Here is a 16,602-nt window from a genome sequence, read left to right as displayed (position 1 = left end):
ACATTTGTCATTGTAAACACTGTCAGTTGCAACAAGGAGAATACTACTTGTGATGTGCATTATTGTAAGAATTAAGGGCTTTATTTGCTAGTATAAAAAAACTACAGGTCCACCAAATCTGTGTTTCACTGTTATACAATTTAATAAAATAGTTTTTGTAAACTTTAGGCACACCTCTTGTGAGTTAAGTACAACATTTGCTACTGCCAGGCTCCATCTTAAAATGCTAGTACTTGGCTGTGTGTAACTTTATACCTTTTGAGTTGCAACCAGAATATGTAAGTTGCTAATGACTGGACCCAAAAACAAACTGTAAAATATATTTCAGCTTATCAGATATTACATGAAGTGACTGCATTAGTTTCATTTCTTCAGGCTAAGAATATGTCCAGCAAGTACAGAAAATACCTCTTGAGCTCAACTCAATAAGAGCTTAACAGATAGCAAAACAAGCATATTTTTTTTGTTAAACTACTAGCTCCAACAGCCCTAATGTTAAGGAGATAAACAAAGGTGGACATGTTTTAAATGAATCCTGAATGGCAACCATGGTTCCCTCCACATAAACTGTAAAGGACAAAATGTGGTCACCCAGAGACAGGAAGTTATTTACAGGATTATCAGGTTAAAAAGAAAAACCTGAAAAAAATAAATGTGGCACTACATCTAAGGAGAAGTATCTACATGGGATTAAGATGTAAGTGCAGTTGTGCAGCAAAAATGAAATGTTACTATCTTTAAATTTTGTCTTCAATTATTAACACATTTTTATTATTACTATCCTATTGCAGGTTTTGCATCCCCCTACTGTCTATAGTTTGTAATCTGAATTATATAGGCATTAATCAAGTTGTAAAAACAGGTTTATTTCTTAAAAATAAATACAAAAATATAAATATAAAACATTGGCAAGATACTATATGATGAAATGAACTTCTACTAACATATATCTTCACCAGCTTCATCACACTAACACCACATGTACATATTCTGTACATTGTAATATACATAATGTATCAGAAATGTATCAGAAAAATCATTTCCTGGTTCCCTCTGGAAGAAAATAAAAATAATAAAAAAAGTAGATGCTGCAAATGGAAAGGCAGCCAAATTACCCCAAAAAGCAATGTGTACATGAGTTTGTACGAGGAAGTATTCTTCTGTTCAAGTCTTCAAAGTGATCATTGGATTTGACATACAACATAGCAACCATGGCATTTGATCCATGGCTTATAATTAACATTAGTCATTCTCTAGGGTGATATTCTACATTGAATAAAAACAGATGAAATAAATGAATGTGGTATAAAGTTTTTTTTTTCATTTTTAATGTATTATTGTTATTATTTAACACTGTGCCAAGTGTCAGAAAAAAAGTATTTTAAAATTGTTAATATTATTTCCAAGTGCCCGCAAATTTATTCCATTTAGCTTCAAATAAAAAAGATTGATCATAGTGTGAAAGTTAAGAATCTTTATCACTCTCCCCACTGCCATACATTTCAGCTAGTTTGTTGAAACGTGGACCCCATTCCTTGAGGTATTCATAGTTTTGGTCCCCTTCTGTTGTACTAGACTCTAAAGAACTTAAAGATTCAGCTATAGAATCATTTCCTTCATATGCATATGTTGCAAGTGAATCATATGGTGGTGCAATAGGATCATTGTCATGCTCTTTTAGCCTTTGGTTAATGAAATCACGAACATCTGTATTGTCTGGCACAGAAGCAGTTCTCCTAGGTAACAAGAGATTTTCAGGTACAATATCTCTACGGTGTTTCTTATCCTCAATGGCTCCAGGATTTCTGAGTGTACCGATATCAAAGGCTTGTGTATCTTCTTCTCCGCCTCCTTCATCATTGTAGCTTACAATGTTGTCTCTAATGTCCTCTTTAGACAGGACTAATGGTTCTTTCTTTCTTTGTTTTTTCAGGGCAGCAAACAACACTACAATAACTGAAAAGAAGAAAAAATATGTCAATAGAGCACAAATAAAATATAACATTCTAAATTCACTAGCAATACAAAGGTAAATAAAATAGGTGTATTGCTACTAATAAATTCTTCTTACTAGAAGTAGTAGAAGTAATAGTAGCAGCATTAGTGGTGGTGGTAGTACTAGTAGTGGTAGTAGTATCAGCAGTAGTAGTGATGTGTGTAGCCCACAAAATGGAATGAAAATGGAAAATTGTTGTCAAATTCTTACATGAATTTATCTTTCCTCACTTACCATCATGGCAGCATACACATGAGTAAGGCTCTGACCCCAAACTCCCATAAGACCCCTTACCATTACATTGAAGTCCCGCCCAGCTTGCCCTGTCCTTGTGCCTATATCTTCTGGGGTGGGAAATATGCTGCCATGGAGATAACTCAGGAAATAAACAAATAGTAAGTATTTTATAACAATTTTCCATTTCCTGATTATCTCATGGCAGCATACACATGGGAAAAAACTAGCCAAACAAAACTGAGTGGGTTTCCAGAAATAAATATTTACTTCATGTGCTTTACAGTTACAAGCACAAGATAAACACGTTCCAAGGTGACCATTTTGCCACTGTACAGATAGTCTCCAGGGAATCATTTGTAGAATATCCCCAGTGGTGAAGCTACTTCTAAATTGTGCTGTCACCTTAGATAGCACCAAGTCTTTATCCCTGTATGCCATTTGATTCTACTTCTCTGAAGAAATAAAGTTAATAGAGTACATTACTGACTACATTATATCTCTGTAACTTTGAATGTAGGCAAAACCAACTCATGGTTCAAATGAAAATCTGAAGACACCTTTGGAAAAAACACAATTATTAGAACAATCTGTTAGGAAAGAATGTCATAAATGATTTGTTCTATCCCAAGGATTTATTTCTGAGATCTGTCTTCTGAAAATCTCTTCATCTCAGTACCCAGAACACGGATGCATGTCTCCTCCTTCCCAAAGCCTGCATGCAGCCATGGAAAGATCTGAACATGCCCATACAGCCCTGATGACACCAACCGGTACAACCCTGGTGAAATGCCACACACAGCCCTGGTGAGACCCTACACACAGATTTGGTGACACCCTGTACGCAGCCCTGGTGAGACCTAAAGGCAGCTCTGGTGAGATGCCACACACAGCCCTGGTGAGATGCCACACACAGCCCTGGTGAGACCCAAAGGCAGCCTCAGTGAGACCCAAATGTAGCCATGGTGAGACCAATATGCAGCCCTGGTTAAACCCCCAAGCAGGTCTGGTGAGACCCAAAATAAGCCCTGGTGAGACCCACACACAGCCCCAGTGAGACCTAAATGTAGCCATGGTGAGACCAAAACGCAGCCCTGGTGAGATGCAACAGGCAGCCCTGGTGAGTCCGCACAGCCCCGACAAGACTACACGCAGCCCTGGTGAGACCCACATGAAGCCCTGGTGAGACCGCACACAGCCCTGGTAAGACTGCACCACCGTGGTGTGACCCGCACAGCCCTGGTGAGACTGCACAGCCCTGGTGAGACACTGAACATCCTCCTGAGAACTTGCACAGCCCTGGTGAGACTGCACACAGACCCCAAACATCCTTCAGACAAACTACACAGCCCTGGTGAGACCCTGCACAGCCCTAGTGAGACCCTGCACAGCCTTGGTAAGACTGCACACAGCCCTGGTGAGACCCCAAACATTCTCCTAAGACCACATACAGCCCTAGTGAGACTGCAGACAGCCCTGATTAGACCCTGCTCAGCCCTGGTCCAACTCCACACAGCCTCCTAAGACCCTAGTAGGCCATTACAACCCTTTGTCAGACCCCACATAACCCTGGTCAGACCCCACCCAGCCTCATGAGATGCCGCACAGTCCTGGTGAGCAATGGAGTATGTAGCTTCATATTATGCATTGCTGTATAATGTATTTCTGGGATTTGTAGTCCTCTATTGCTATTGGTATTTGGAATTGTTGTGTGTTTGATAGCTGGTATTTGTAGTCCTCTATAGTTGGTGGCATTCTGCATTGCTGTATAATGCATTGCTGGGATCTGTAGTACTCTATAGTTGATAGTATTATGCATTGCTTTATAATGTATTGCTGAGATTTGTAGTCCCTTTACAGTTTAGAGTCAGTGGCAGCACTACTAGGGTCACAGCGGTTGGTGCTCCACCACTATCCTAAAATCATTAATCTGCATTGTTTTAGAAAAAATGTCAGATGACACTAAAGAAAGGTAACGGTAATTGGTATTGGCGAGTATTTGAGGAACTCGGTATTCATACTAGGTCTGGAAAAATGCTATTGGTGCATCCCTACTCATGAGGTCTGGATGTAAAGGTATTAACACTGGATTTGATGATGGAGGTTCAATAGGAGTGAAAACCAAGGCCTTTTCTTCCAGAATGGGATCACAGCCAATTTTAACTATTTCTCCTGGCACACTCTATCTCTGAAAATAAATTTCACAATCAATGGCACTGATGGGAAGGCATTTCTTGTTCTGAATCTCAATTAAGCCATTAGCACATTGCTCCCCTTCACCTGGGGGCAAGGGTATCTGGAATAGGACTTGATCAACTTGGCATTGCATAGATAAGAGAACACCTCCACCTCTGGACAGAAGTTTGGACTATCCACTGAGAGACTTTTGGGTCTATCATTCGCCTGGTCCCCCAGAATTTACACTTCTGTTAAGTTCTGTAGCAACTTAATTATTGGTTCTACCTCTCATAGCATGATGTATTTGTTCCCTTTTGCTTCTTGATGCAGCCTACCTGTTGTCCAACCTGAGTTAAACTAACTGACCTAGAATAAGATGTTTGAAAGCTCTCAAGGTGCAGAATGCTGCTCTTTTTTCAAGCACATTTGAAAACCACATTATTTGCTCTTAAGAGCCAGAGACTATAAGCTGTCTTGCCCTGACAGTGCATTCCCCATATCATACCACAGGTGTCTGCCATAACTGTGATCAAAAAGGGAGGGGGCAGGGAGTGGCAATGAAACAGGTTTTCTTTGAGTGTCCACCACCAAAAGCATTGTTTCATGTCCTGGTTGATTCAGATTATCTGGTGCAAATCCAATGATGTCCACTGAGACAAGAACTGATAATGGAATAGACACAGATAGTGTCAGTCATTGCTGTTAATGTCCCTAGTATGTCGAGACATTGAGGCTGATTTACTAAAGTTAATAGGCTATTCACTTTGCATAGAATTTGTACTTTGCAGGGGAGGTTTCTCTTAGCTTGGTGAATGTGGTAAATTTCCACTTTGCCAAGAATACCCAATCATGTGCAAGGAAACTATACAAAACAGTATTTGTGCTTGCAAACGATTGGATGATGGAAGTCACCAGAGCTTCACCACATTCACCAAGCTACAGGGAAACTTCCCATGCAAAATGCAAATTCCTTTACAAAGTAAACAGCCAATTTACCTTTAGTAAATCAACACCTAAATGTTTGACTGGTAATATGACATGTCTGGCTAATCAAATCAACACAGCATCCACAAGCAGAAGGTGTGTCCATAATGTTTGCTTGTTTCTAGAGGATGTACTGTAGCTCAGTAGCTCTATTGTGCCTGGGCATCTTTATGTCTGTCTTAGCCCATTCCTTCATGATCAGTTCCCTAATGTCCTGTATTAAATGAAAAACAGTTATCTCCTTTTTAAAGTGTTTGTAATAGCTGCACTGTTTATGAGGCACTTTCTCTTCTTACATAGTAGTACATAGTTACATAGTATTTGCGGTTGAATATAGACACAGGTCCATCAAGTTCAACCTTTGTGTGTCTGTGTGTGATTGTGCATGTGTATGTCTGTACCAGGGTCCCTGTGTGATCTAGTTTTTAAGAGTACCCATACCTGTATGTTATGATCTCTGAGGAAGGTATCTAAATGCATTTTCAATGATTCAATACTCTCAGCTGATACCACTGCTTGTGGCAGCGAGTTCCAGACATTAGCTGCTCTAACTGAATAAAAGACCCTACGCCCCTTGTGGTTAGTCTTTTCTCCACCAGTTTTAGGCGTTGAACTCTTGTCTTTGTTTTTCAATGGGAAAATTCTCAATGCTTTTCAATGGGAAAATTATTTTTTGTTTTTTTATTCTGACCCCTCGTTTCAGAATAAAGAAAAAAAGACACATGAGTGCTTCTCTCCTTGACGGCCGGGAGTGGGAGTTTTTTTTTTCGTTTTTTTTACAGCAGCAGAGCCGCCGGACAATAGGAAACTATTGGGTGGAGCTAGCTGTCACTGCTAGCTCCGCACAATCGTTTTCTATTTACTTGTTTTCACTTTTTTCACTATTTTTCTGTTCTGCTCGGTCCCTCTGAGGGACCGAGCAGAACAGCCGAGCTGAATGCCGCTCTGCGGCATTCGGCTATTCACTCACTGCTGTTCGGCATCTTTAAGAATAGCCCGAACAGCAGTGAGAAGCCTGCCGGAGGCTCGGCTCAGCCGATCCAGATGTTGGATCGGCTGAGTCGAACTCCTTCTGCACTTTGGGTCGGCCGAACATGCTGAGCATGTTCGGCCGACCCGATGCCACGCGAAGCAAGCCGATGTACAGCTGATTTCAGCCGTACCAGTCTGAAGTGAATAGCTGAACAGTGTTCGGCTCACTTCACTTCAGATCGGTCATTCACACAGCTGCCCTCGGCAGCTTAGTGAATAGACCCCTAAGAAGTCCTTTATTATTCCCTCTAACAGTTTGCATACCATTGATGTTATATTGACTGGTCAGTAGTTTCCAGGTTGGCATCTTGAACTGTTTTTGAATATTGGTACTACCATAGCTTTCCGCCAGTCACTTGGTACCCTACCAGTCATTATGGAGTTCTTGAAAATGAGGAATAATGCTCTCACTATAACCTGGCTGAGTTCTTCTGCACTTACGTAAGGCTGTATTTAAAGCAAACTCAAAGACCCCCACACCCTCTCTTTCATCTTCTCAGGTATGGAGTCATCAGAAGCAGACTTCTTGTCTGGTTTTGACCAGATGATGCTGTCTGATTCTGCCCTGAAGACACTATCTGAGGAGGCAGTAGGCATGGTGAACCACTTGTGGACTGCATGGTGAAATCCTTTAACAAATCTTTCATTGCTTGTTTCACTGTTATTCGCCTCTTTCTCTTTTGCTGCTTCTGAAAAGCAATTCTCAGAGTCACATTCCAGGAATGGCCCTGTTTAAACTTGTCCAACAACCATCCCTCAGATATGGCCAATATTGATGGGAGAAATGTGGACAAATGCTGGACAAAATCTGGACAAATGCTGTCTGGAACAGGACCTTGAATGCATCTGCTGTTTGTGGTGCTCCCTTCTCCCAGGTGATCTTGCTCTGCATATTTCACTCCTCTGCCTTAATTCCCTATGTTTGAGCAGGGCCAAGCAGACAATGCACAGACTTCACATCTTCAACCTGCAAAACATACCAATGTTGCCCCCTTACCTAGTTTTATAAGGCTAAAGCCTCTACGATGACAGTGCCATAGTGCTCTTAGCTGGTCAGTCCTGAAATTTACAGACATCAATGATATTTTGTGAAATTGTGCACCATTTATAATCCAAGCTTTTCATCTGGAAGCACTTAGCATCCACAAAGGAGGCCCCCAAAGATAACAGTGCCTATGTAGTTATAAAACTAGCATCCCCTGTATGCAAAAAGCCAATTAAATAGGCTGATCACAATCACATGAATCTGACTCAACTTCTCATGCTCCAAACTAAAAGGATGGGCATCTGCCAACACCAAATATGGTGCTACTGCACATGCTCTAAACTTATAGAATAGGCAGCTGCCCAAATATGGCTGCTACCTGAACGGGATCCTAATGTCTAAGGTTAATATAATGCCAGACACCACTACTAGGTTTAATGTGCTGCTAGGTGCAATTCATAATTTGCTATGCATAGAAGCTATTTGCTGACATGCCTGACCCACTACGGGTACATTCATATTCATTACCATCATTTAAAACTGGTCATTTAAATATGTTCTTTTTTAGGGAATTATTTACATAATGTGTCCATTAGCTGCCCATGTAGTACATGTAGTACAAATGGGCTGAACAGTGTTCCCTAGGGTGTAAGGGGTTTTCCAAAGTGCGCATTGGCCCTTCAGAGAATAATAACAGAGAATAATAATAATTACATTAAATTATTATTTTTCAACTGCATTGCATAGGTAAGGGGGTTTCTACTTACCTATGTATATGCTGCCATGAGATAGACAGGGAAAAAAGTTTTGGATGGAGGGCTACTTTAAAATTATTCAGAAAAAGAGGCTAGTATGAAAATATGTTTGGTGAAGGATCATGGGTTATGTTAATAGTGAAAAACTATATGTGAAAAGGTTTGCTTGCATGCAATACACTTATCTGTCATGAACATGTTCAGAAAATTACTCACTGAGACAAATACCGCGTAAACATAAAAAAGACCTTTAACAAAACCGTCACTTTTCCATCAAATCTGACTCACTTTATTCCTATTACTGACTTTGGCATTATAAATACCATATTTTTTAAATTATGTTGAATTAAAAATACATAAATGCAAAGGGCTAATTCTTTAGAATTCTAGTTTCATTCTTTACCCTTCTGCGCCCTTAGATAAGCAAACTTATAATTGTAAAGCTGAATGGATATTGCTGATTCTTTTTAAGTTAAATATCTAGTTATTCTCAAGTAGTATGTTTGCCTGACAAGATATTGAATGTATGATAATCACCCATATCATTAAATTATTCTTTGATCATTTACTATACCTTATTTTAAAGCAGTAAACATAAAGAACATCTGATATGAAGATTAGATATGCAAAAGGCACTCTTATACAACATAAAAGCCATAATGTTAAATCATAACAAACCACTATAATTGAAATTGATTTTAGAACTAAATAAATACATTAGTAAATATTACCTTCATTGCAAACTGTATTTACAGCCCACCTAAGGGTAACATTTTATACACCCCCCTTCTCTCTCCCCTCCCACCCATTCACAGCCTGACTTTTTAGAGAAAGCCTTAAAACCTACTTTTCCCACTATCTATTTTCCTCTTTGGCGCTGCTTTTAAAGTGTGGAGACTGGTTATCCAGAGATTTTTGGCTGCACTGGCCAGTCTACTCGTGGGGATGAACCACGTTGCTGCATCTTCTCAAGTTTGAGAGGACTCTACCACTGGACAGTCAATAGGGGGTGTCCACATCATCTAGACAGTAGAGAAGGAACTAGGGGCATCACGTGATGACAGATTTAAATTGGTAAAATTGACAATTTGGCTATTTATTTTATTAAAAATGAACTAATTGCGGTTTAAGGTGTAGGGAGTTTAGTGTTGCCGGAAGCTGTCATCACAATAATATATTAGAGACATATAAAAGCTGCCATTGATAGTCATTTGGCTGTCATGCTGGCTCTTTTGCTTTAATACATCTTTAATAGTAATCTGGAATGAGCATACAGAAAATGAAGTCAAGGTAAAGTCCAAATAAGCAGGCTGTCGGCCGGCCAATGGCAGGCCGCTCGGCCAGCTTCGGCTTTCAGCACGGCTCGGCGCTCGACTGAGCTGCTTGGCCGTGATCGGGAGCTGTACGGGCTATTGTGAATAGCCCGTACAGCACCCCCTCGGTTCTCCTGATTAGATTTGTGTAGCCTCCTTGGTTAGATTTGTGTAGCCTCTCCCAAATGTGTTCTCTAGGTATTTATTTTTATGAGGAATCTATCTCATACATAGTGGTATATGCATCATTGGTAAATATAATAGGAGTACTGTGAGCATAAATCCAGGTATGTAAGCATGTGTTTATGTTACTTTTATGAATAAAGCTGTTTTTATCATTCTTATTCCTCTTAAATGATGAAGGGTTTAATTGCCGTTTGTTCATATTGGTTGATTTTAATGTCCAACTTCCAAATACACTTGTTTATTCATTGTTCATTATAGAACAGAAATTGTTAGATAATAGATAATATGTACTTTAGTAATATATCATTAATAAGGTAAATGCAATACACTTCATAGTAGCAAAAAGATACTTACGCAGAAGTATAATGATGCAAAGCAGAATTGCGATTAAAGCTCCTGTACTCAGGCCAGCAGGTAAAAGTAAAGCCTCAGCACTGCAGGACTGCATGTTTCCGTTGCTGTCACATGTGCATACTTTTATAGTTAATGTCCCAGTGCTGCTTTGGATTGGGTAGTCATTGTCAGATATGACCACTGGTAGAAGATATGTGTTTAGTTCATGCCTGTTAAAACCATTCCTCCTTGTTAAGATGCGAGCTGTGTTATCTGCATAAATAAAGAAAAAGAATAATGCAAAAATACATACATGCAATGCTAGTTAAACTTTAAATACAAATAAAGTTAATTTCATTTTTTATTGTATACGTGTTGCATAGGATGGTAATTGTTAGTTCAATGCTGTAACGGGACAGACAGTGGGGTATTTCTCCAAAAACAGACACAAACTTTTTAGTAGAGTAGGGGGAAGGCTAAAGCCAATATCAGGTCTTTATTTCTGTGTTGTAGTGTTTTACTGGGGCAGGAAGTGTATGTGAACCCTAATTGGGCCACACACAGTAAAAACCTTACATTTATTTAACTACTAAATAAATGTAGCTGCACAAAAAGTTGTATCTGCAGTCTACTTGGTCTGAGACAAATTTGGTAATCTATAATGATAATTTTATGGGGTGCTGAAACAGTTATGGGTGTCTGATGCTTTTGCTGGGGGCAGCTATAATGAAATACTCAGCTTAACTAGATCAACTTAAATACAATACAATGATGTGGCATTTTTTGACCAATTATTTCACCTTGGATGTAGTATAGTATAGACTTTATTAGAAATCTGCACTGGCAAAAAAATGTTTTGTTTAATTTAATTTCTATTTGTAAAGTAAATAATTTAGGGGGTTATTCACTAAAGAGGGATCCAGTCGTAACTTCGGCTGATACTTCAGCTCACTGGCTGCATCTGCCCTTCAGTTCAGTTGAACTGAAGGGTTGGTGTACAGGCTATTCACAATAGCACGTACAGCAGCCGAAGGCATTCAGCTATTCACTTACTGCCACTCGGCCCCTATGAGAATAGGGACGAACGGCAGCGAGTTATCTGCTGGAGTTGCGGCTCAGCCGATCCAGATGTTGGATACGCTGAGTTGAAGTCCTTCTGCACTTTGGCAGCTAAGTGCATAACCCCCTTAGTTTTGTCATATTCATTACATTAGAATGATTTATTTTACAGAATGATTTGTTATTTCAGCAAAATTAGTTATTCGTTAAGCCAAATCAATTTCGGATGGTCGGTTGTTCATTATAACATACAATTTGTTATTTCGAAAGACTGGCTATATATCAACCTTTAACAGAAGGGCCAATCTATAGCATCATGATATCCAAATAAAATTAATTAATCCAAATGAATTCATTGTTTTCATTATAATTTCTTTTGGATTAGTTAAAATTTGTTAGTAATGTTATTCAGAGATTTGGATACATCTGAATCTCCGAATACCGGAACTTCGTACAAATGCAATTTTAGCCCATACACAAAGCACACATTTTCCTCACTCAGTATAAAAATGATGAGTACATTGCCAAAGTCACTATACCTTCATTATCCTGGACTGTGAAGTTTGGGTTAACAGCTGCTAAGCTGTAAAAGAATTTTTGCCCACCAGGAGGCTCATCTTTGTCCACTGCACTTATTGTTTGTATTAACTGTAAGGAAAAAAGGAAAACATAGAAGTCTTGCAAAAATAAAACCACATGCAGTAATGATTCTAAAGCCTATTTCCACCTTTGCAGAGGTATTTAAGAAAAAACATATGCCAGCAATGTACACCGAGTTACCTGAAGCAGGCATATGCAGTTGCTGTATATGAACACAGAAATGTATGTTTCCTCTTCATATCCTCATAGAAATGGCTGCCTCTGTGTTTTGCAAGCAATCTGTGTATATTACAACTGAGCTCTTCACCCTTCAGGCATTAGAATTCATAGTGGCATCCCCCACCCAGTGTATTGTGTGCAAATATACATGTACATACCTACATTCATACATTCATGGGGGGGAAAGGAAGTCCAAATGTAATTAATGAATCCCCCATATGTGCGGTGCGTGAGTATTTCTATTTATTCCTCTATCTCTTAGATTTGAATTCCTTATACTATATTCTTCATATTTTCTTACCCCACCACCAATAATATGTGAGTGTATTCCCTATTTCTATGTGTACCCCTTGAAATATACATGTCAACCTGTGGGTAGTAAAGTGTGAATCCCCCTCCTATAATAATAGTTCCATTTAATCTTCCTTGTTGTGTACTCACCCAACTGTGGATTAAATATAATTAGTGCCCACTAGTAAAAATATGTATACAGTTGTCTGTGCATAGTTATAAGGAAAATAAAAAATGGCCACAAAATGGCATTTTAAAAATATGGCAAAGGATTTCCAAAGCATATCTCTGGAGTATCCACACCTCTGATGAAACTGTAATCCAGAAACATTTCTATACACATGAACAGGTGAAGGAGACCTTTAATTTGCCTGATTGTCATTTATTTATTCATGCTTGTTTATTTTTGTGCCTGCTGGAGATTAGAGAAATCCAGAAAAAGACAAAAGATTTATTGATAAACATGAAGTAGCTTTTCACCTGTCCTCTTTTTTTTAGGCGCACTGTATAGAACAACATATTTTTGTCCTGCAGAAGAAAATAATTTCCTACTTAGTTTGTAGTAAAGAATATGCCTCTATTCTCAAAGGAAGCCTGTCTACCTGCTGTGAACTAGAATTAGTAAAGCAGGGAATTAAGCTGGCCATACACCAGTAGATTTTTGAACAAACTAAATTGATTTCAGATCGTTCATTCAACTTTCTAATCGTTGATAGAGTCAGATTGATGATCTATTTCAATTGCAGTGGCGAAAAAATTTGAAGGAGCATGTTGGAAAATGTTTTGTGATTGAACAAAATTCTAACAGTGAATGTGGTTTTCGTTCAGGAAAATCCCTTAATTCCAAAATCGAATGTTGAAGGAGAATGTTGGCCAAAAATCTACCAGTGTATGATTAGCTTTAGGAAACAGTACTCTCTACTTAATCCTGACTTCAGTTTTATATGAAAGAATAACTAATTTGTAGGGTCTACTGGACATGGTGCATAGAAGTACATGTACAGTAATTTTTGCATACTGGCAGAAAATAATTTTTTTTAAATTTCTTAAAAAATGAATGTTTGGATTTAATGTGATACAATTTATTGGCTAACTAAATAGATTGTAGTGCAAGCTTTGAAATGATGCTAGCTTCTTCTTTAGGCAATATGAAATGATAGTAAAAAAAATGCATAAATGTAAAATTTTATAAATGGAACAACAAAGATACATATGTTATCAACTTGACACACATGAATGGCATTGGGTGCTAAAACAATTAGGATACAAAGATATGGATCAATGTATCTGTTGGATAGAGGAACCATCCTATCACACTTAATGCCTCAAGCAGGAAGTGGGGATGGGTGTGAGTCTTTGAAAAGTCCCTTTGAAGTGGAGATGTGGCTGGGATGATGGTTGAAAGAAAATCATAAATTAGAAAAACTAAATATTTGTTTCTGTTTAGGCAATTTTCCAGCATCCTGCATTTTCTTTTTGTTATTTAACATTTTCTTCAGCACCATAACACAAGGGCCATTTAATTTGTGGTTTCTCCTGTAGAAGTGAGATTCTACAGGAACATCAGTTTTGTTGTTATTTATAATGAATTTGTGTAATGCTTTCAGAATGGGCATTTACTGTAGAGGGTGGTTTTGCAACTGTAAAAAAAGAATCCATCTTTCTCCAGACACAGTTGACTGAATTAAAAAATAAACCAGTTCTGGATCCGCATAAATCCTTGTAGCAGATGTTAATGACCAAATATCTCCTTGCACCCTTGCTAGCCTGCCACCATTACCATCTCATGCCACCATGAATAGCTTTTTTTGTTACTGCTGCTGGCCTCATACTATAACCATCCCCTACCCCTGCTGTATGTCTGTCACCATCTCATGCTTTCTTTACAACTATACTATAGTGCTCTGGCACTGTCAACATGTCACACCTACAGGGTTATTTTCAAAAGGGGGTAAAAGGTTTTGAGAAGGCAGGAGAAGTGAACAATCTAGGACAACATCGCTGAACTGGAAAGTGACGTGAATAGGAGACTATTTCCAAATTAGCTATTTTGGCCTAGATTGTTCACCCCTCCTCTAAACTCTTTACCCATTTGTGAATAACCCTGATAATGTTTATGCTCCTCAGCTGCTAAATTTGTGGAGTATTTTTCTGCAGGGATAATCCTGCATTGCATTTCTGTGTTTGTAGTGTATTTTGGTGCTTTGGCACTGTCATTGTAGAACAACTAATGTTTCAGTAGCTGCTCCTCGTTTGTAAAATGTGGACATTTTTTTCTGCAGGGTTAACCCTTCATTGCACTTTAATGTTTCTGATGGATGCCAGCACTTCAGCATTATCTTTGCACAACACTTAGGTGGTTATTCACAAAGCTGCTGAAGGCAGCAGAGTGAGTAACCCTGCCAAAATGAAGTGAGTTGAACGCAGTTCGGCTTTTCACTTCAGCACTGTACGGCTGAAATCAGCTGTGAATCAGCTGAGCGAAGTGCAGAAGGAGTTCAACTCAGCTGTTCCAATAGCTGGATTGGGTGAATGGGAGCTCCGGCAGCTCACTCGCTGACGTTCGTCCCTATTCTCATGGGGGCCAAACAGCAGTCAGTGAATAGCCGAATGCCTCAGAGCGGCATTCGGCTCAGCTATTCTGCTTGTTACCTCCGTAAACTATATCACCCTGAAAAAAATGAAACCTGAAACACTAAAAGAGTTATTCACAAAGCTGCTGAAGGCAGCCGAGTGAATAACCGAGCCGAAGTAAAGTGAGCTAAATGGAATTTGGCTATACTCTTCAGCCTTGTACAGCTGATTTCAGCTGTACATTGGCTAAAGTCAGCCTTAGATTGGCTAACTTCGGTCAGCCAAACATGCTCTGCATGTTCGGCTGAGCCGAAGTGCAGAAGGAGTTTGACTCGGCCGATCCAACATCTGGATTGGCTGAGCAGCTCACTCGCTGCTATTCTCATAGGGGCCGAACGGCATTGAGTGAATAGCCGAATGCCTCCGAGCGGCATTTGTTTCAGCTATTCTGTTAGAGGTAGCGAGCAGAATAGAAAAAAAAATAAACAAAAGTAAAAATTATTTAAATAAATGTAAAAAAGGAAATTTTTTTTAATAAAAATAATAAAAATCACAAGCCTGAATTAAAACAATTTTGCCTTATTTAGTAAAATGCTAAATGTATAGAAAATAAAGTAAGAGTGCTGCTCCCCGGTATTGTATTCAGCAAGTAAAATTGAGCTTAGAAATGTTTGCGTCCAGAACCACCAAAATACAGGTGAAACTCGAATAATTAGAATATTGTGCAAAGTTCATTTATTTCACTAATGCAACTTAAAAGGTGAAACTAATATATGAGATAGACTCATTACATGCAAAGCAAGATAGTTCAAGCCGTGATTTGTCATAATTGTGATGATTATGGCTTACAGCTCATGAAAACCCCAAGAACCCCAAATCCACAACCTCAAAAAAGTAGATTATTACATGCAATCAATAAAACAAAGATTGTACATAGAACAATATCGGACCTCTGAAAAGTACAAGCATGCATATGTACTCAGTAGTTGGTTTGGGCCTCTTTTGCAGCACTTACTGCAATTACTTTTGCACGATATTCTAATTATTCGAGTTTCACCTGTATATTATACTGCAGAGTGATTCAATCTCCTATTATCTATCAAAAATTGAAATATCTGCTGTGGGTGGTCTGGCAATTTTTATTATTATACATTATTTAGTGATGCAAAATGAACAGTTTGACATCAATTTTTTATTATTTGCTTCTGCTTTCATTCTCTGCTTCATATTTCATTGCCAGGTGCATTGGACCTGCAACTGATCTCCTTCTTACCTGCAGTTGACCTGCTTTAATTGGGGTTTTCCATTCCTATCGACTTAAATAGGATGCAAAACCTGACGTAACAAAATGCCTAGAATAGTAATTGGTATGGCATCTGCAAATGTTTGTAACTAAATTGCTACTTTGACATTTTATATTAAATTTCATGAAAGGTTTCCATGCAAATTTCTTTTGCATATGCGCAAAAGCTTGCAAGTGACAAGCAGTCTGCTTAGTATGAAGACTGTTGAAAATGAACTCTGCATCTTGCTGTCAAATGTAGTGCCAGTAACACATGCAAAAACATCAGGTGCATCTGCTCTATCCACAGACGTTACAGAATGAAAGACATAGCCTTCTGTCACTTCCACTACCCTTTCAAAAAAATCAATACCTGTGATTCCTTTCTCAATTTCTTCTGCTATAATCTGGCCTTACACAACTGCCCTAGCAGAAATGTCACTGGCAGAAAGCCGAGGAGTGATGTGTTTGCAAAGCATGTTATTCATCCTTATTCAAATCTCACAATCTGACAGGGAGGTTGCTTATTGGTGGCAATTTGCTGTCTAATGTGTATGTGTATATATATATATATATATATA

At 38.7% G+C, this 16,602-nt stretch overlaps 1 protein-coding gene across 1 annotated transcript in view; it reads right to left on the bottom strand.

Annotated features, from left to right (window-relative positions):
* Nucleotides 1–845: 845 nt before the first annotated feature.
* Nucleotides 846–16,602, bottom strand: part of LOC108794476 (cadherin-10) — a gene marked incomplete at its 5' end in the record, with an annotated part of 115,712 nt that continues 99,955 nt past the window's right edge. The window contains 3 exons of the mRNA XM_018565523.1: nt 846–1,956; nt 10,018–10,269; nt 11,595–11,703. Coding sequence (XP_018421025.1) covers nt 1,466–1,956; nt 10,018–10,269; nt 11,595–11,703 — 852 coding nt within the window. The remainder of the gene's footprint in view (nt 1,957–10,017; nt 10,270–11,594; nt 11,704–16,602) is intronic.

Source organism: Nanorana parkeri, unplaced genomic scaffold (genome assembly GCF_000935625.1).
Source record: "Nanorana parkeri isolate BGI_ZX_2015 unplaced genomic scaffold, ASM93562v1 scaffold855, whole genome shotgun sequence".
Classification (NCBI taxonomy): domain Eukaryota; kingdom Metazoa; phylum Chordata; class Amphibia; order Anura; family Dicroglossidae; genus Nanorana; species Nanorana parkeri.
The sequence above is the reverse complement of the archived record's forward strand: the minus strand, read 5'-3'. Positions and strand labels throughout refer to the sequence as shown.